At 47.6% G+C, this 21,880-nt stretch overlaps 1 protein-coding gene across 1 annotated transcript in view; it reads right to left on the bottom strand.

Moving 5' to 3' along the window:
• Positions 1 to 21,880, bottom strand: part of LOC142302562 (protein-lysine 6-oxidase-like) — a 173,378-nt gene that overhangs the window by 113,002 nt on the left and 38,496 nt on the right. The window contains exon 3 of the mRNA XM_075343694.1: positions 5,701 to 5,809. Within this exon, the coding sequence (XP_075199809.1) occupies positions 5,701 to 5,809 (109 nt within the window). The remainder of the gene's footprint in view (positions 1 to 5,700; positions 5,810 to 21,880) is intronic.

Here is a 21,880-nt window from a genome sequence, read left to right as displayed (position 1 = left end):
GGGCCTGGTGAAGATGGGGGCCCAGCTGGGCCCGGAGTAATTACTTAGCTTTATGAAGCCCCGGGCCGGGCCCCCCTTTTCATCGGGCCACAGTCACATCCGTAGCAGAGGGGCCTATTGGTATCACTTCAGCTACAACACATCACTAAGTTGCAGATGAAGTGCTTCAGGGGCATCGCATGCAAATTAGCCATGTGTACTGAAGGCAGGAGGATCTGTGAAGCAGAGCAGGGCGTTGGCGTGTTATCCCGCATCCCAGCAGAGTGATGAGTGGGACCTCATCACACTGCTGCAGGCAACACAGAGCATGGAGGTGGTGAGGACATGGCAGCTAGCAGGGAAAGCTGAAGATCACTGGGGGTAATGGGGCTTACCCAACTCCCTGCCTTGCTTCAGCTGTATGTGCGTTGGAGAGCACACATCCAGCTGAAATGCTTCTTGTCTCAGAGGGGATGCCGCGCGGCGTGGGAGTCGGACAGGGTGAGTAAAATGCTTTATTTTTTCCCTTTTTGAGGCAGACAAATATATGAGTAGAGGTCAAGGAAGGGGACATATATACAAGAAGGAGGACGTACTGTATATACGAGGAAGGGGACAAAAACCAGGATGGTGACATACATATTATAATGTGCCCAGGAGAGGGATATATATAAATATATACAGTATACATATACAGTTAGGTCCAGAAATATTTGGACAGTGACACAAGTTTTGTTATTTTAGCTGTTTACAAAAACATGTTCAGAAATACAATTATATATATAATATGGGCTGAAAGTGCACACTCCCAGCTGCAATATGAGAGTTTTCACATCCAAATCGGAGAAAGGGTTTAGGAATCATAGCTCTGTAATGCATAGCCTCCTCTTTTTCAAGGGACCAAAAGTAATTGGGCAAGGGACTCTAAGGGCTGCAGTTAACTCTGAAGGCATCTCCCTCGTTAACCTGTAATCAATGAAGTAGATAAAAGGTCTGGGGTTGATTACAGGTGTGTGGTTTTGCATTTGGAAGCTGTTGCTGTGACCAGACAACATGCGGTCTAAGGAACTCTCAATTGAGGTGAAGCAGAACATCCTGAGGCTGAAAAAAAAGAAAAAATCCATCAGAGAGATAGCAGACATGCTTGGAGTAGCTAAATCAACAGTCGGGTACATTCTGAGAAAAAAGGAATTGACTGTTGAGCTTGGGAACTCAAAAAGGCCTGGGCGTCCACGGATGACAACAGTGGTGGAAGATCGCCGCATACTTTCTTTGGTGAAGAAGAACCCGTTCACAACATCAACTGAAGTCCAGAACACTCTCAGTGAAGTAGGTGTATCTGTCTCTAAGTCAACAGTAAAGAGAAGACTCCATGAAAGTAAATACAAAGGGTTCACATCTAGATGCAAACCATTCATCAATTCCAAAAATAGACAGGCCAGAGTTAAATTTGCTGAAAAACACCTCATGAAGCCAGCTCAGTTCTGGAAAAGTATTCTATGGACAGATGAGACAAAGATCAACCTGTACCAGAATGATGGGAAGAAAAAAGTTTGGAGAAGAAAGGGAACGGCACATGATCCAAGGCACACCACATCCTCTGTAAAACATGGTGGAGGCAACGTGATGGCATGGGCATGCATGGCTTTCAATGGCACTGGGTCACTTGTGTTTATTGATGACATAACAGCAGACAAGAGTAGCCGGATGAATTCTGAAGCGTACCGGGATATACTTTCAGCCCAGATTCAGCCAAATGCCGCAAAGTTGATTGGACGGCGCTTCATAGTACAGATGGACAATGACCCCAAGCATACAGCCAAAGCTACCCAGGAGTTCATGAGTGCAAAAATGTGGAACATTCTGCAATGGCCAAGTCAATCACCAGATCTTAACCCAATTGAGCATGCATTTCACTTGCTCAAATCCAGACTTAAAACGGAAAGACCCACAAACAAGCAAGACCTGAAGGCTGCGGCTGTAAAGGCCTGGCAAAGCATTAAGAAGGAGGAAACCCAGCGTTTGGTGATGTCCATGGGTTCCAGACTTAAGGCAGTGATTGCCTCCAAAGGATTCGCAACAAAATATTGAAAATAAAAATATTTTGTTTGGGTTTGGTTTATTTGTCCAATTACTTTTGACCTCCTAAAATGTGGAGTGTTTGTAAAGAAATGTGTACAATTCCTACAATTTCTATCAGATATTTTTGTTCAAACCTTCAAATTAAACGTTACAATCTGCACTTGAATTCTGTTGTAGAGGTTTCATTTCAAATCCAATGTGGTGGCATGCAGAGCCCAACTCGCGAAAATTGTGTCACTGTCCAAATATTTCTGGACCTAACTGTATATATATATATATATATATATATATATATATATATATATATGCCTACAAGTAGTATTCAACCCCCTGCAGATTTAGCAGGTTTACACATTCGGAATTAACTTGGCATTATGACATTTGGACTGTAGATCAGCCTGGAAGTGTGAAATGCACTGCAGCAAAAAAGAATGTTATTTCTTTTTTATTTATATTTTTTTAAATTGAGAAAAGTTTATTCAGAGGGTCATTTATTATTCAACCCCTCAAACCACCAGAATTCTGTTTGGTTCCCCTAAAGTATTAAGAAGTATTTCAGGCACAAAGAACAATGAGCTTCACATGTTTGGATTAATTATCTCTTTTTCCAGCCTTTTCTGACTAATTAAGACCCTCCCCAAACTTGTGAACAGCACTCATACATGGTCAACATGGGAAAGACAAAGGAGCATTCCAAGGCCATCAAAGACAAGATCGTGGAGGGTCACAAGGCTGGCAAGGGGTACAAAACCCTTTCCAAGGAGTTGGGCCTACCTGTCTCCACTGTTGGGAGCATCATCCGGAAGTGGAAGGCTTATGGAACTACTGTTAGCTTTCCACGGCCTGGACAGCCTTTGAAAGTTTCCTCCCGTGCCGAGGCCAGGCTTGTCCGAAGAGTCAAGGCTAACCCAAGGACAACAAGGAAGGAGCTCCGGGAAGATCTCATGGCAGTGGGGACATTGGTTTCAGTCAATACCATAAGTAACGTACTCCACCGCAATGGTCTCCATTCCAGACGAGCCCATAAGGTACCTTTACTTTCAAAGCGTCATGTCAAGGCTCGTCTACAGTTTGCTCATGATCACTTGGAGGACTCTGAGACAGACTGGTTCAAGGTTCTCTGGTCTGATGAGACCAAGATCGAGATCTTTGGTGCCAACCACACACGTTACGTTTGGAGACTGGATGGCACTGCATACGACCCCAAGAATACCATCCCTACAGTCAAGCATGGTGGTGGCAGCATCATGCTGTGGGGCTGTTTCTCAGCCAAGGGGCCTGGCCATCTGGTCCGCATCCATGGGAACATGGATAGCACGGCCTACCTGGAGATTTTGGCCAAGAACCTCCGCTCCTCCATCAAGGATCTTAAGATGGGTCGTCATTTCATCTTCCAACAAGACAACGACCCAAAGCACACAGCCAAGAAAACCAAGGCCTGGTTCAAGAGGGAAAAAATCAAGGTGTTGCAGTGGCCTAGTCAGTCTCCTGACCTTAACCCAATTGAAAACTTGTGGAAGGAGCTCAAGATTAAAGTCCACATGAGACACCCAAAGAACCTAGATAACTTGGAGAAGATCTGCATGGAGGAGTGGGCCAAGATAACTCCAGAGACCTGTGCCGGCCTAATCAGGTCTTATAAAAAACGATTATTAGCTGTAATTGCAAGCAAGGGTTATTTCACAAAATATTAAACCTAGGGGTTGAATAATAATTGACCCACACTTTTATGTTGAAAATGTATTAAAATTTAACTGAGCAACATAACTTGTTGGTTTGTAAGATTTATGCATCTGTTAATAAATCCTGCTCTTGTTTGAAGTTTGCAGGCTCTAACTTATTTGCATCTTATCAAACCTGCTAAATCTGCAGGGGGTTGAATACTACTTGTAGGCACTATATGTATGTATATATATATATATATATATATATATATACACACACACACACCAGGAGGAGCCCAGAAAGGGGACACATACCAAGTGAAGGACAAACCATACAGTATATGCTAGGAAGGGGACAAATAAACCAGTATGGGGACATATACCAGGATGTGCCTAACAGGGGGACATATATGCAAGGAGGGGAACATGTATACTAGGAAGGGGACATATATACTAGGAGGGTCCAATTTTGGGACATATATACCAGGAGGAGGACATATATACCAGGTGGATATTATACAGAGGGGCAGTGTGTGTAGGTGGATAGTATACAGAGTGTTAGTGATTGTGGGGGGGATATATAGAGGTGCAGTGTGTGTCGGAGGATATATCTATAAAAATGGGCAGCTTGTCTGGGGGATAGTATACAGAGGGACAGCATTTGTGAGGGATATTATACAGAGGGGAAGTGTATGTGGTAGAGATTATACAAAGGAGCAGTGTCTGTGGGGGGATATACAGAGGGGCAGTGTGTGTGTGGAGTTGGATATTATACAGAGAAGGAGTGTTTGTGGGAGAGATATACACAGGGGCAGTGTGTGGGGATATTATACACAGGGGCATTGTGTGGGGGTATATTATACAGAGGGGCAGTGTATGTGGGGGATATTATACATGGGGCAGTGTGGGAGAGATATTATGAAGATGGGTGGTATAGAGGAACTATTATGGAGAGAGGTGGTTTAGAGGGGGTGTATTATTAATTTTCTGAGGGAAATACTTCATTTTCTGGAACAACTAGAAGGGTGCTAACACTTTTGGCCTTGGCTGTGTGTGTGTGTGTGTGTGTGTGTGTGTGTGTGTGTGTGTATATATATATATATATATATATATATATATATATATATATATATATACACACACACATGTATTTCCAAGAGTGATGGTGAGATTGTGGAAGATTTGAGAGGTGGAGGTAGGGCTGGGGTGGAGCCTGGGCGGAGTCTCAAGGGGGCCCTGAAATTTCTAGTGGCGGCCCTGTCTGCTCTGTACACTGCATACATATATAAATAGGTCATCAGTGGTTTAGTCCTGGACAACCTAATTCAACATTCAGAAAGGGTTATATAGCCATTGGAACAGATTTTCCATAGTGAATACACCAACCTCATTATGGTTTAGGGATGTATGTATGTATGTACCTTCTTTTGTGAAATTTAACAACAGATTTGCTTTAACATAGGACATGTGAATGTATTTTTTTTTATTTAAACTGAGTACATCCTCCAATAGGTGCTGTTGTACTGAGTACAGGAACAGTTTCTCTTTTTCTTCGCCCCTCTGTTCCAAAGTTAGAGGAAGGAACATCTGTTCCATAATCAGGGGAACAGTGGCAATTGAAGAAGGTACTGAGTCATTTTAAAAAAACAATGTCTCCCAGTGGTCCGGGGCTCCATGTAAGTGTACACCTGTGCTATATGTTTTCAATCTTAACAGATTACAGAGAAGCCGGGACCACTGAGTGGCAACATCTGTAGAATATGCCAATCTGTATAAAATTTGAAAAAAATAATGACATGCTCCATTGGATCAATACTGATTTTTCCAAGGAGAAGTGAATGAAGACATGAGAAACCGCCAGATGAGAACTGGTTTGCTTCCATAGACTACAGGTACATAAATGGGAGAAGTTTGAATCCATTCCTTCAACAGAATTCGCACAAAAGAAAATGTGGTTATATGCATTTTGTCTCACCTGGCTAAACAGTTTTCTTCTGCCGCACATTGAAGACTGTACAAAGGAATCCTCTGGATATATGTGGCAGTTTGGATGAAAAGAGCATCAGGAATCAGATCAGGAAGTCCTATGAATGTAGAGGCAATTTAGAAGCAAAATATACTAGTACTATATATGTATACATATATCATTCTAGGATACGGATTCATTTGGCTGTTTGGCCTAGCCACAATTCTCCAATATTAATCATTTTAATTTCTTTGTACATTTCTTTCATGTCAATCAATGGGTTCAGAAGTTATTTCTTGCTCTTTCATCAAATGCCTACAAAATTTGGATTTGGTAAAACAATAATGGATAAACAGTACCAAAACATCATAGCATGGCTGGGTATTCTCGACACAAAATGTTGCCTTTTATGATCCCGCAGTTCTAGCTCATGTTGTTTGGCCAGTAGAGATTAAAGTTTGCCCTCCTATGAACCATTTGTCTGGCAGACAAGATTGTACTGCGCTCAGATAACCAAAGATAAAAGAGTTCTGCTAATTCTAAGGTCCAGTCACAACAGGGTTCATAATATTGTAGCATTAAAAGATCATTTGGTGGAGAAATAAGTGTAAAGCACAGTCAAATGACTGTTCAATTAGTATAATGTTCACACCAAACAAATATAATGGGGGTGTTCTTCTTTACAGCATTTGTATGTGAGGGCTCTATGCGCCCCATATAGTTACTGTCTGGCACACTAATGTTTATTGCTCATTCTTTATATCAGTAAACAGTTGAACAGTTCATCTTACCATACTGATAGTTTCTTGTTCCAGGTCTCCTGCCTGTTGGGACTATATTGGACTGTACCAAATTCCTATTTCTGTAAGGGTTCCTGGGGTCATCTCCAGCCATTCTCTGTATGGCTGGTGGAGACCCAAGTGGACGTATCGGTGCCACTACATCCCGTGAAATGTCATTGGAATTTGCAGGGTTTATGTCTCTCTGAATAGAAGTTGTTCCTAGATTAAGTTCACTATTAGTGACATCATTCCTGTGTGTAACAGTTCTCTGAGGCACCGAACTCCTCTGCAAAGCTTCATTCACCTGAGGGGTCAGCCTGTGACTAATTGTATTAGACTGCGTTGGAGGAATGTTATTTCTCAGTGAATTAGTCCTTGGAGTGTCCTTGCTTGTTTGTGCTAGACTTCCCTGTGTTACAGCATTTCTTGGTGTAACAATGTTCTCCCTAGTATCACTCCTTTGTGTAGGCAATCTTTGTGTGGCTTCATTCCTCTGTGTACTGGTCACCTCTGTGACCCCAACCTGGTAAGAAGAGGGTTGTTGTTCCCCTTTCAATAGAGTTGGATGTACTCGTGTCACATCATTCCTCTGGAGTGTCTCCCTTTGATTGATCTCACTTCTTTGCATAGTAGAAACTCTATGTATCTCCTCACTTGATGAAGTTTGCACGGTAGCTTCATTCCTTTGTATGGGAACTTGAGCTATGCCTCGATGTAGATCAGCGATTCCTTGTCTACTACTACTACTTAGGTCTCCTTGCTGTGGCCCTGGGTACCTTCTTGGATTAGCATGATTACGAATCTCAGAGATGTAAAAAGTACCAACTCTGTGATCAGAGCCAGAACTTTGAAGACTAAAAACTCTCCCATTGGTCTCCCATCGAAATCTGCGTCGCCAGGATCCTCTTGGTCCATCTTGATGTGTTCCACAAGAAAAAAGCAGTAGAAGCAATGGAATAAATAGTAAAGGAGGCATAACTTGGAGAAGTAGAGGCAGCAAATTCACTTCCTTGAGAAAAATAAAACTTCCTTGAGGCTATCCAAGTCATCTATTGATTTTTTGGACAGTGTACTTTAAGTTCCTCCCAAGGTTCTTTGTAGGTGATGGTTTCTTGCCACCGTACTTATGACGGGTATTGTGATTCATAGAAATGCCATTTCTCAGATCTATCCAGCTGTAAGGTATAGGGATCCTCTCTTCTTACACATCATACTGTCTTCTTATTTGTGAATGTAAAACCGTCTTAAGTCCACCACCTCCTCCTTCTACACATAACACCTCCTTTCTCTAAGATGCCTATGTGGCTTCCTCTCCTGCCTTCACTGTACACACGTAACACCTCTACAATAAAAGTTTAAGGGACTTCTAACTTAAAACACGTGGTATGCAAATTTGGTGCATTTCAAAATGGTATTGCTTCATTTTAACGTTCTTTATCAAACTTATGTATTTGATTTTTCAAAAGAAAAAAAAAGGCTTGGCTATAACTACTGTATATGTTTGCAACGCTATGGTAGATGTTTGAGGTATGAAATATAACTTATTCAGAGGACTGTGGTTTTCACGTACACGAAAAACAGTCTGCGAGTCATCAGCATTTCCGATCCGACTTTAATCAGTGTTTAGTCAGTGTGTTTCACCTGTAATGTTCCCCTAAACAAATAAATCCGTGTGCTATCTAGTTTTCACGGACCCATAGACTTGTCTGTTTTTGATTTGAGTCTTTAATCAAAATTATCTTCACAAGAAATGGGAACAGCTCCATAGACTTTAGGCTATGTGCGCACGCTGCATCTTTGTGGTGACCACAAAGATGCACTTTTTTGGGCCAAAAAAACGCACTCGTTGCAAAAACGCATCCAAAAATCACACGCGTTTTTGCAGCTTTTTTTGATGCGTTTTGGTCTAATGCGTTTTTGAGATGAAATCTATTGACTGGAAGGGCTCAAAAAACGCTGGCAAAGAAATACATAAAGAATTGACATGCTGCATCTTTGTGGTCACCACAAAAGCTGCAACGTGCGGACAGAAAAACAGAAATTTCATAGACTTTGCTGGGGAAGGAAACGCATGCAGTTTTAGGACCAAAACGGCACCAGACAAACGCAGCAAAAATGCAATGTGTCCATGAGGCCTTAATACGTACGTGTTGTATTCATGAAAAAAAGCAGTTATAGAATGCCTAAATGAGAAACTGACATCTGAATGAAGCCTAACAATATGGTGTGGGGAGTATAAAAGAAAACTGGAAGCACAATATAGGTTTATAATAGGTTATTATAGATCCTGTAAACCTGGAATGTCATGTTTACATGCTGATTATTCTATCAGGATTTAGGTATTGCCTCGGTGCCTAGATTCCAGGTAGAATTTTTTAATATTCTGCCAGAAATGCATGTGAATAGGGTTTTAAAGTACATATTCACATTTAGGCTATGTGCGCATGGTGCGTTTTTCGCGGCTTTTTTGCTCGTTTTTCGGGTGCGTTTATTTATGATCAGACTTTGTTTCCCCAGCAAAGTCTATGAGTTTTCATTTTTGCTGTCCGCACAGTGCTTTTTTTAGCTGCGTTTTTTAGGTAAAAAAAAAATCAACATGTCAATTCTTTTCTTCGTTTTACTGCATTTTTCCACCCATGCAATGCATTGGAAAAATGCAGCAAAACGCAGTGATCAAAAATGCAGCAAAACGCAGCCAAAAATGCACCAAAACGCGGTAAAAACACATGCGTTTTTACCGGTGCTTTTTTGCCGCGGGTGCGTTTTTGTGCGTTTTTAGTGGCCAAAAACGCACAAAAACGCAACATCTTTGTGGTCACAAAAAAAGGCAAAGTGCACACATACCCTTAGGAGTTTCAGGCAGGATCTTGAATGCCACAGAGCATTACAATGACAGCAGAGTGGATAAGATGTTACCAAATCTAATCCACATGCTGTGGAGAAAATCTGGAGAAATTGACCTGCAAAAATGGAATTTTTTTCTGTGGACTTCCTCTACTGGTTTTCCATTGTGATTCACAGTAAGTACCTATTAAAATCCATGATCACACTAAATGTGACACATGCAAATTTTGTCCTGGATTTTGATCTGCATTTGGATTAATACCAATTGAAGATGAAAATCCAGGACAAAAAAGTTTGTACATGTAAGGGACATCTGTGTGCTAAAGTCTTGTCATATCCGTACCATCAGAGCTTAACAAAATACATTGTGTGCATGAAACCTTAAAGGGAACCTGTCAGCAGAAATTTCGCCTTAAACCTAACAGATTCCCCCTCTGCAGCTCCTGGGCTGCATTCTAGAAAGGTCCCTGTTATTATATTTCCCCCTTTCTGACCCAAAAAAAGAGTTTATATCGAGGTACCTATTTGGCTTCTGATTCTCTAAATGTGTCACGGGGGCGGGCTGCCTGATGGCCGTTATTCTGCCCCCTGTTCCTGTATGCCGCCCCCATCGCCGATTTCTATACTTCTGGACGCCGCACACTGCTCCAGCCATCCCCGCGCATGCCCAGTGCTCATCTCTCGTGGATGAGCACTGTGCCCAGTGTCACCGGTGGTGACGTGCACGCAGGGTTTAGATTATGGGCGGTGCTGTGATGTTAATTACCAAGCAACCGCCCATAATCGCGGGACCGCGCATTCCCCCTCGGCCTGCTTCTTTCTGCGCAAGCGCGCTGCAGCTGAACTCCTCCTGATCGGTGTAGTCACTGCTCCGCGCTCCTCCCATCTATTTCCTGCCTCAGGGCAAGATGGGAAGGAGGTGACGTGAGTTCAGCTGCAGCGCACTTGCGCAGAAAGCAGGCCGAGGGGGAATGCGCGGTCCCGCGATTATGGGCGGTTGCTTGGTAATTAACATCACAGCACTGCCCATAATCTAAACCCTGCGTGCACGTCACCACCGGTGACACTGGGCACAGTGCTCATCCACGAGAGATGAGCACTGGGCATGCGCTGGGATGGCTGGAGCAGTGGGTGGCGTCCAGAAGTATAGAAATCGGCGATGGGGGCGGCATACAGGAACAGGGGGCAGAATAACGGCCATCAGGCAACCCGCCCCCGTGACACATTTAGAGAATCAGAAGCCAAATAGGTACCTTGATATAAACTCTTTTTTTGGGTCAGAAAGGGGGCAATATAATAACAGGGACCTTTCTAGAATGCAGCCCAGGAGCTGCAGAGGGGGAATCTGTTAGGTTTTAGTCGAAATTTCTGCTGACAGGTTCCCTTTAAAGGGAACCAACCACCAGGATTCTTCCATATTAAGTCAAGGTAATATCATATTGGCAGTAGTATGGTGATTAAAATCATACCTTTACTTTTCAGAGTGGGTCTTTGATTGCAGAAAAAACGTTGCTAAAAGTCCAGAAATTGGTACATTCTTTGAGTAACATGTCCTGCTGGAAAATGAAATTTCCGTCTCCAAAAAAGCCTGTCGGCAGAGGGAGGCATGGAGTGCTCTAAAAATTCCTGGTACACGACTGCACTGACTTTGGTCTTGATAAAACACAGTGGACCTACATCAGCAGATGACATGGCTCCCCAAACCATCACTGATTGTGGAAACTTCACACTAGACCTCAAGCAGCTTGGATTGTGGCCTCTCCACTCTTCTTCCAGACTCTGGGACCTTGATTTCCCAATGAAATAGCAAAGTTCATTACCTGCGATAATGAAGTCTGCTGCACTGATGTCAGCGCTCTTCACTGACTTCCATGCCCGCCGCGTTCTCACATCAAGTCTCGCGGGCGGCCCGAGACTGTTACTAGCGGTGACGTCAAAGACCACTCGCGATATTTCGCTTGTGAATGTGGCGGACAATGGAAGTCAGTTATGAGCGCTGACATCAGGAGTGCAGCGGCGTTTATCACCCTGGTAATGTACCTAGCTAACCTCCTGAAGTCAGCGCTCATCATACCTTGCGGTGACCTGGGCTGACCTAATGATGATAGCTCAGGTGACTGCACTGCTCTCCCAGCCAATAGGGAACATTCTGTTCTTTATTAACTGAGACAGTGAGTATGGATAGTCGTGGGACCCCCTGATTGGATTACGTTGGACCTAGATTTGTTTTTTCTTTCGAATAAATTGGTTCAAAGAGGGAATGTGTTGGGGAGTGTTTTTTCAAATAAAAATTTGTTTGTCGTCTGTTGTTTTTTTTCATTACTGTCTGGGTTTGATGTTGGGCATTTGATAGACACCGTGACATCACTAACCCCAGGTCTTGATGCCACGTGACATTACACAGCTGTTATCAACCCCCATATATTACCGTTTGCCACTGCACCAGGCCATTTGGGATGAGCCGGGTAAAGTCCTGGGACTGTTGCATCTAATGGATGTGTGGCGCCCTGGACTAGCCAGGTCATCACAGGTAAAACACACACACACCCCCACCCCCAGACAGTAACATTAGTCAGACACAAAACCCTTGTTGCCTCCCTCCAGGGTCTGATGTCCACACCAGGAGTTGGTGGAACTCCGCAGAGCCGTAAGGACCGGGGCTGGGCAGTGGCCCACCGGTACCGGACCGGGAAACGGAGTGCAGCTAAGCACACCCAGGCAGGGCCATCGGACCCCGACTAGGCTTGGAGCCGCCGACAATAGTCAAATCCGAATGTGACAGGAACCCCCGGGGTTTCCTAATGTTACGAACCGGCGCCGCCATAGCCGCAAGCAGCCTGCTGCGGTTCCTGTTGCGCCAAGGCGCCGGCTGCCATTCTTGTCCGTGCCTCGGGTCATCCAGTTGGCTGCTCCTTCCACCACGTCTAAGTGTGGAGAGGCGGCTAGTGCGCATGCGTGCGCCGATTTACCCCAGCCAGAGTCTAAGCCCGGTGTTTTGCCTAGTGAGCATGCTCAGCCTGATTGTGTTATGTCTGAGACTAAGTCCTCAGTTCAGGCTACTGAGCATGCTCCCACAATTAACCCTAACAGCCTCTTTGCACAGGTACTTGGACTTCGTGCTGTGTCTAAGTTCTGGGATGTGCCTACTGAGCATGCTCAAACTGATAGTCTGCTTTCTGAGCCTGTTGCTCAGGCTACTGAGCATGCTCAGGCACTTAGTGCATCAGAGGCTAGGTCCGGTAAGGACCTCACTGAGCATGTCCGTGAGGTGGCAGGCCCTGATAGGGTAGAGGGTGTCAGGTGTCCTGATGATGTGGCAACTCCGGACTGGCTCGCAGAGGCCCGCCCCTATGATCTGGCACCTCACCATTGGTCGTCAGACGATGACTGGTGAAGTGTTTGGGGCGTGGCTGCCATGAAGTCATCAATGACGTGGCGGTTCCGGATAGGTCGCATGTGACGTCACTGATGACATGGCACTCTGCTATTGGACCTTGGTGGTTCCACCCTGGGTTTGGGGCGGACCCAGGTTATAAAAGGGGCTGGAGACAACATGGAGGTGCGCAGTCTTCATTTAGAGTTCTTGGTGGCATAAGCCTTGTTGGAAGCGGTAGGTAGGGCTAGGCGAACGGTGCCTGTCACGCCAAGATTCGTGGCTCAGCACATGAGGGTCAGGCGCCGTGCTTCCTTGCTACCGTTCCTGTTGTGCTAGAGCAGTCCAGTGGCGTTAACTGGGCTGCGGCTGCTGCGTCACCTGTTCAGTTGTGCCTCCTACGCACACGGACAGAATACCTGTTGCGTCACCTGTCCGAGAGTGCCCTCTACGCACACGGACAGTGTACCTGCTGCGCCACCTGTCCGGTTGTGCCCTCTACGCGCACGGACAGCGCACCCCAGAACCCCTGTGAAGTTAACAGGGTGTTCCTGGATTGGGTGTGTGAACCCTATTATCCTCCTCGGCTTCCCAGTCAAATGCTACTGGTGTGACTACATGGTCTGACGTGTCCTTTACACACGTGGCCAGTCGAGTGGTGGCCAGAAACGCTAATCGGAGGACCGCTCGGTCTGACGTGTCTTACACACGTGGCCGACAGGGCGCTGTCGCAGCGGTCTTCTCGGTCAACGCTAACTGGTTACCATCCGGCCTGATGTGTTGTTACACACGTGGTCGGAGTAGCGTCCGCTCCACCGAAACGCTAACTGGGTTGTCGTCCGGTCTGACGTGTCCCTACACACGTGACCGGTTCCTTGAGTTACCTCAGAGCCATCCAGCTCTATAGTCTCCGCCTAACCCACAGGGTGCCAGCAGCTCCATTACCATCTGGAGCACGGTGGGCCCCGACTGGCAATTGGGATATATACCCCTGGTCCTAATCTGCCGGTTCCCCCGTAACACCTAACAACCAAGTCCCGATTAAAGGCAACTGCTCACACCGTGAGGACATACAGCCACCGCCACCGGCTAGAAGACCAAGGGTCAGCGCCTGCGGGCAAAACGGGCTTCTCCGGTATCTATACACCGGGGAGCGGACTACCATTGGGAAGCCATTGGAGTCAACTCAGTACACAAAGGTGCAGGGAGAGACAGCCACCATCACCTGTCCGGGGAGAGACACTGCAGCCGGCTGCGGGACCCGTCCATTCAGCCGTTTGGTTTACCGGAGACTTTGTGCATCTTTTGCTGAGTGAGTACACCCGTGCCATCCGGAACCGCGCCGCGCTGTCCCTGCAACCCTGCACCTCACCAACCCTGCCTCCCCGTCACACCACCGGGCCCCGGGACCACCAACCCCTACCCACGGAGGGGGAAAACAACATCCCAGCTGCTCCCTAAAATCGCTCCCGGGATCCCCGTCACCAGCAGCGGTGGTGCCCATCTTCACCACAACCCATGGGTGGCGTCACGGACTAAATCCCCAAACCACCCCCTTTTCACTCACGGGCGAGGAGCGCCGCTCAAGTCCCCGGATCCGGCCCACCGCTCGAGCCACCGAGCAGCAGCAGCAGCACCGGACCCAAGCGTTAGCGAGCGTAGCGCCCCGCCACCCGCGACAGATGCGACAATTCCGGACGGCTGCTGGTTGATATTTCTAGGCTGGGGGGCTCCCACTAACGTGGGTCTCCCCAGCCAGAGAATACCAGGCAGCAGCTGTGAGGCTTTATCTTGACTGGTATCAAAATTGGCGGGACCGTACGCCGTTTTTTTTAAATTATTTATTGTACTGTAAAATATAGATCCGCCCACTGGTGGCTGGTTACAGTCAGACAGCTGTCACTTAGAATTGGTGCATGCCTGACTGCAACCAATCACAGACACCGGTGAGCAGGAAAGCAGTGAATATGAAATGAGCCTAATAAGCGTCCATCTCGGGAAGAACAAAGAACTGCCTTGGGAGCAGTGTGACAGCAGCCTCGGTGATCGGTGAGTATGTAGCACTTGCTCCTACCCCTTTGCGCTGGATTCTGTTCCCGATAGCCATTATATGGGGATCAGCATCTGTCCAGATACCCTGGATTGTATTTAATGCTCCTTCCGTTTATTTGCGATCCGCAAAAAAACCCGGGAGTCACACGGATGACACACGGACCGTATACGGAACGGAATGGGATGGATGCGGTTGTCACACGGACGCATCCGTGGAAAAATAGGACCGTTTTTTGCAGACCGAAAAAATGGAACGGTCATGTGAATGTAGCCTAAGACGTCATTGATTTTTCTTGTAAGGAAAAATAGAATGAGTTTCATCAGTGTTTGATCCGATTTTCAACAATTTTTTGTGAAATGAAAAAAAAATATGTAAGCTTGCCCATGCAAACATTCCATGAAATGGCATCCGAGTACTGTCTGATTTTTTCACGGACTCATAGACTTTCATTGCCAAGGATGATCCGTGACTTGAATCAAAATCAGGCATGCTCCATTATTTTGTGTGGATCTCTCGGTCTGCAAAAAATCCTTGGACATGTGAACATCATTGATATCTAAATAAGCCTTTATTTGTGCCATCGGAAATGAGTAAACTACCAAGAGGACCTGTAAGAGAGTCATGGAACCACAATAATAATAGGAATAATAGGAATGTGTTTCATCTGTTAAAAACAGAGAGAACTAGGACATAAAAAACTAACTTCTGAATTTGGTCAATGCAGTACGATTCCTGCGGTGTCCAAAATAAAATACCCCCATTCAATAACGTGAAATATATGCAAAAACATATAATTAGCAGGGAAGCATTTGTAACGCACTGTTACACTTGTACATATCCATTTTAAAATTGTGTATGAAAATTCTCAAGTACTTCTTATGCACTTTCGGTGCTTCTCTCCAGCTGTCAGTGGCGCTGAATAGAATCATCTTATTGTATGTTTACTGACCTTCCCATAGTGTTTGTTCACACTTCCTTATACACACAGGACTTGTCTCCAAGAATCTGCTTTCTTCCCCCAGTCACTTTCTCACCATCTTGCAAAGTTTTTCAGTCTACATTGACTTTGAAAAAAGGGATTGTAGAGGTGCTCATACTTCTGCAGCCGTAAGTGTAGTGTGACATGTCATTTCCAGGTGCCGACTCATTTTTCTTACAGAGTCTTCTCACATCGTGGCCAAAGTTGGTTTCTTATTCAGCAATTTTATTTTTGTTGCTTACAGGTTTAACAACAAAAATCAAAATAATAAATACAATGCAGCAAGGTGCTTGAAAGTGAATGCACTTAAAAACAGCTACAACAAATATAAACCTGGCACATTTATGGCCATCAAAGTGGGCACCGAAGGGCGTTATTAAAAGGGATAAAGGACTTTGGGCCACTGATCTCATACTGCAGACACACAGAAAATGATGCCCCACATCGAACCCAGGTTCCTCCAGCCCAAATGGGTTCTGGGCATCAGAACTAGCACCAGATTGGGCAGATAGTTGATTTTAACAATGTGAATAAGTAACAGGTGTTTTTTAAGAGGTTACATGACTTTTGAGCCACTGATCTCTAGAGATGAGCGAACCGGTCGTGGTTCGGCTCGAGTTCGGTTCGTCGAACGGAGGTCTCGGTCGAGTTCAGTTCGGCGAACGTTCGACGAACCGAACTCGAACCGCATAGGAAACAATGGCAGGCAATCACAAACACATAAAAACACCCTAAAAGGTGTCCAAAAGGTGACAAACAACTCACAACACAAACACATGGGAAAGTGACAAGGACATATACTCATGCGAAAACAAAAGAGCTGGACAAGGAAAAAGAGGAGGAGACACAGATATAGGCATGGCACGCCCTTCTAAAATCATGTAAAACACCGCAAGGTGACTCCAAGCGGAGTCTCCCTTTTTTCCAAAAATTGGGCCACACACACCCACCCCTTCAGTGGCAGCAGTTGTGCCCCAGTTGTACACTTCACAGGTAGATTTGCATCAAGCACATTCAAAAATACGCCATTCTTAACCGTCCCCAGGATGACACCGGGGTAGGTAGCAAAGTCTTTGCTGAACCATGACTTGTTCATCTTGGCTCCTTTTTAAAAACACGGCAAGCAAGGGTTACTCCAAGCGGAGTCTCCCTTTTTTCCAAAAATTGGGCCACAAACACACCCACCCCTTCAGTGGCAGCAGTTGTGCCCCAGTTGTACACTTCACAGGTAGATTTGTATCAAGCACATTCAAAAATATGCCATTCTTAACCATCCCCAGGATGACACCGGGGTAGGTAGCAAAGTCTTTCCTGATCCCAGCTCTGTTCATCTTGGATCATTTTTAAAAAAAATGTAAGCAAGAGTTACTCCAAGTGGAGTCTCCCTTTTTTTCCAAAAATTGGGCCCCACACACACCCAACCTGTTACGGGGGGACCGGCAGATTAGGACCAGGGGGTATATATCCTAATCGCCAGTCGGGGCCCACCGTGCTCCAGATGACAATGGAGCTGCTGGCACCTGAGGGTTAGGCGGAGACTATAGAGCTGGATGGCTCTGAGATAACCCAGGAACTCTGGGAACCGGTCACGTGTGTTGGGACACGTCAGACCGGACGACAACCCGATTAGCGTTTTGGTGCACCTAGCGCTACACCAACCACGTGTGCAGGAAACACGTCAGGCCGGGTGGTAACCAGGTAGCGTTGACCGGAAGACCGCCACGAAAGCGCCCTGTCGGCCACGTGTGTAGGACACGTCAGGCCGAGCGGTCCTCCGATTAGCGTTTCTGGCCACCTCTCGACTGGCCACGTGTGTGTAGGACACGTCAGGCCAGATGGGTACACCAGTAGCGTTGACCGGGAAGCCGAGGAAAATAAGGAACACCCTGTTAACTCCACAGGGGTCCTGGAGTACGCTGTCAGTGCGCGTAGGGGGCACAACCGGACAGGTGGCGCAGCAGGTGCATTGTCCGTGTGCGTAGGGGGCACAATCGGACAGGTGGCGCAGCAGGTGCGTTGTCCATGTGCGTAGGGGGCACAATCAGACAGGTGGCGCAGCAGGTGCGTTGTCCGTGTGCATAGGGGGCACAATCAGACAGGAAGCACAGCAGCTGCAGCCCAGTTAACGCCACTGGGCTGCTATAGCAAGACTGGAACGGCAGGAGGGAAGCACGGCGCCTGACCCTGATGTGCCGAGCCACGAATCTTGGCGTGACAGGCACCATTCGCTTAACCCTACCTACCGCTTCCCAATATAGGCTTATGCCGCAATGAGGCTCTAACATGGAGGTGTGCTCTGACTGAGCAAAAGTGAAGACTGCGCACCTCCATGTTGTCTCCAGCCCCTTTTATAACCTGGGTCCGCCCCAAACCCAGGGTGGAACCACCAAGGTCCAATAGCAGAGTGCCATGTCATCAGTGACGTCACATGCGACCTATCCGGAACCGCCACGTCATTGATGACCTCATGGCAGCCACGCCCCAAACACTTCACCAGTCATCGTCTGACGACCAATACTGAGGTGCCAGATCATAGGGGCGGGCCTCTGCGAGCCAGTCCGGAGTTGCCACGTCATCAGGACACCTGACACCCTCTGCCCTATCAGGGCCTGCCACCTCACGGACATGCTCAGTGAGGTCCTTACCGGACCTAGCCTCTGATGCACTAAGTGCCTGAGCATGCTCAGTAGCCTGAGCCACAGGCTTAGAAAGCAGACTATCAGTTTGAGCATGCTCAGTAGGCACATCCCAGAACTTAGACACAGCACGAAGTCCAAGTACCTGTGCAAAGAGGCTGTTAGGGTTAATTGTGGGAGCATGCTCAGTAGCGTGAACTGAGGACTTAGTCTCAGACATAACACAAACAGGCTGAGCATGCTCACTAGGCAAAACACCGGGCTTAGACTCTGGCTGGGGTAAATCGGCACACGCATGCGCACTAGCCACCTCTCCACACTTAGATGTGGTGGAAGGAACAGCTAACTGGACGACTCGAGGCACGGCCAAGAACGGCAGCCGGCGCCTGGGCGCAACAGGAACCGCAGCAGGCTTCTTGCGGCTATGGCGGCGCCGGTTCGTAACACACCCCTTCAGTGGCAGCACTTGGGCCCCAGTTGTACACTTCACAGCTAGATTTGCATCAAGCACATTCAAAAATATGCCATACTTAACCGTTCCCAGGATGACCCCGGGGTAGGTAGCAAAGTCTTTGCTGAACCATGACTTGTTCATCTTGGCTCCTTTTAAAAAACACAGCAAGCAAGGGTTACTCCAAGCGGAGTCTCCCTTTTTTCCAAAAATTGGGCCACACAGACACCCCATCAGTGGCAGCACTTGTGCCCTAGTTGCAAACAGGATGTTTTGATTTGCATCAAGCACATTCCAAATCCACAAGCATTTACTCTCCCCAGGATGACACAGGGGTAGTAAATTCCTTGTGGATCCATGACTTGTTCATTTTGATGAACGTTAGTCTGTCCACATTGTCACTGGACAGACGCGTGCGCTTATCTGTCAGCACACACCCAGCAGCACTGAAGACACGTTCAGAGACAACGCTGGCAGCTGGACACGACAAAATCTCCAAGGCGTAAGTTGAGCGCTCTGGCCATTTTTCAAGATTTGAAGCCCAAAATGAGCAAGGCTCCATTTGCAAAGTCATGGCATCAATGTTCATTTGGAGATACTCCTGTATCATCCTCTCCAGCCGTTGACTATGTGTCAGACTTGTTGTCTCTGGTGGCCTTGCAAAGGACGGTCTAAAAAAATTATGAAAAGATTCAATAAAATTGCTGTTACCAGCCCCATATACGGTGCTACTGGTACGGGTAGACTGTTGAAGATGACGAGACCGTCCCATGTTTGTCAAGTTACAAATGGGAGATTCACTCCCTGCACCACGGTTGTTTGGTGGAAAAGCCAAGCTAAGATCGAGTAACAGCTTCTGCTGATACTCCTGCATACGTGCGTCCCTTTCTATAGCTGGAATTATGTCACAAAATTTGGACTTGTACCAGGGATCTAATAGTGTGGCAAGCCAGTACTCATCATCACTTCTAATTTTGACAATACGAGGGTCATGTTGGAGGTAGTGCAGCAAGAAGACGCTCATTTGTCTTGCGCAGCCATGCGGACCAAGTCCACGCTGTGTTTGTGGCATAAAGGTGCTAACCGTTCTTTCTTCCTCTGACATCTCCCCCCAACCTCTTTCAACTGAAATTTGACCAAGGTCTCCCTCATCCGCTGAGTCTTCCATGTCCATGGACAGTTCGTCCTCCATTTCTTCATGTTCTCCTGCACCTTCCTCAACATTTCGCCTGCTACCATGCGCCCTTGTTGATCCCTGTCCCCCATGGTCCCATGCCTGCCGCGTTGGTGATGATGAATGTCTGGACCTCGGTGATGTTGTTGTGTCTTGCGCATATGAATCCTCCTGTAGTTCCTCCCCTTCCTGTTTTCTCACCCCCTGACTCCGAATAGTGTTTAGCGTGTGCTCCAGCATGTAAATGACTGGAATTGTCAGGCTGATAATGGCATTGTCAGCGCTAAATATATTCGTCGCCATGTCGAAACTGTGCAGAAGGGTGCATAGGTCCTTGATCTGAGACCACTCCATCAGGGTGATCTGCCCCACCTCTGCATCTCGTTGGCCCAGGCTATACGTCATGACATATTGCAACAGGGCTCGGCGGTGCTGCCACAGTCGCTGTAACATGTGGAGAGTCGAATTCCAGCGTGTCGGCACATCGCATTTCAGGCGATGAACCGGCAGGCCGATAGACTCCTGGAGCGATGCAAGTCGCTCAGCTGCGGCGGTTGAACGGCAGAAGTGAGCAGACAGTTTTCGTGCCCTGGTCAGAAGGCCATCTAGGCCGGGATAGTGTCACGCTCCCCGGGTCCTCACCCCCGTTCCCCGGCTCACCTGCCACGCTCTCAGCTCCCCAGTCACCGGATTCCGTCCGTCCCAGGGCTCCGGGCCCCCGATCCCGGCGCCCGACAGCTTCCCTGGACCTGGCCGGCTCCCCTGCGTCCTCCTCGCAGCCTCCTTCCCTGGCTTCTGGCACCCGGGCGGCGCGCATGCGCATTAGGGCGCGCGCGCGGTCACTGACCCTTTCTTAAAGGGCCAGCGTCCATTAACAGGAAATGAGGTTGCACAGGTACAGGGTATATAAGGGGTCATTGTCCAAGGGGGCGGGGCCTGATCTTCGTGTTCCCTGAGCTAGGAGTCAGGTCTCCTGGTGTTACTGTGCTCGTACTCACCTATCTCTCTTTGTAGAGCCGTGCCTGCTTCGCCATCCAGTCTGCCGTGTCCTGATCCCCGCACGCTGTCCGTCTGCCATCTGACAGTCCGTACCATCCCGGATCCCTGCGGTGACCCGTCATCTTGCTCCAGAGGTTCCGGACCCCGCCTGATATCACCTCGGCCTCCGAACCTGAGCTACGTCACCAAGACCACCTTCTGTGACTCCGTGGTCCCTGGGACTCCTCCGCTGCCTTCACTTGCACGGACTGTTCTACTGCCCATCAGTGCTTCAGCTGCCGGACTCCCTACCACCATCTCAGAGAGTTCGGTCCAGTGGATCCACCTCCTGGGTCTGCCCGACCGCCCGGCCGTGACAGTAAGATCAGGCCATGGATCCCGCTGCAGCACTATTGGCCCTGCAAGAGGAACTCCAACGCCAGCGTGAAGTCCAGACCCGCATGCTGCAATTTATGACCTCCGTGGACACCCGCCTGTACACGTTACAAGCATCCATGACGCCTGCGGCACCCAGGTCCTCCAATGGACAATCCACGGCTCCCGCACCAGTGGCAGCCTCGTCGGGTGCTTCCCAACTCCGGTTGGCTTCACCACCTCGTTATTCTGGAGATCCCAAGACCTGCAGGGGCTTCATCAACCAATGTTCCCTTCATTTCACGCAGCTGCCACATCTATTCGCCTCCGACCAAGCCAAGGTCGCCTTTATAATGTCCCACCTAGAGGGCGAGGCACTGGCGTGGATGAACCCCTTGTGGGAGAAGGAGGACCCTGTGACCAAGAACCTTCGAGAGTTCCTGCAGGCCTTTCGCAGTACCTTTGACGAGCCGGGACGCGCCTCTGCGTCTGCTTCATCACTTCTCCGCCTACGTCAAGGAACACTGACGGTGGGCCAATACGC

This window comes from Anomaloglossus baeobatrachus, chromosome 1 (genome assembly GCF_048569485.1).
Source record: "Anomaloglossus baeobatrachus isolate aAnoBae1 chromosome 1, aAnoBae1.hap1, whole genome shotgun sequence".
Taxonomy (NCBI): Eukaryota; Metazoa; Chordata; class Amphibia; order Anura; family Aromobatidae; genus Anomaloglossus; species Anomaloglossus baeobatrachus.
This window is presented reverse-complemented; position numbering and strand designations above follow the sequence as displayed.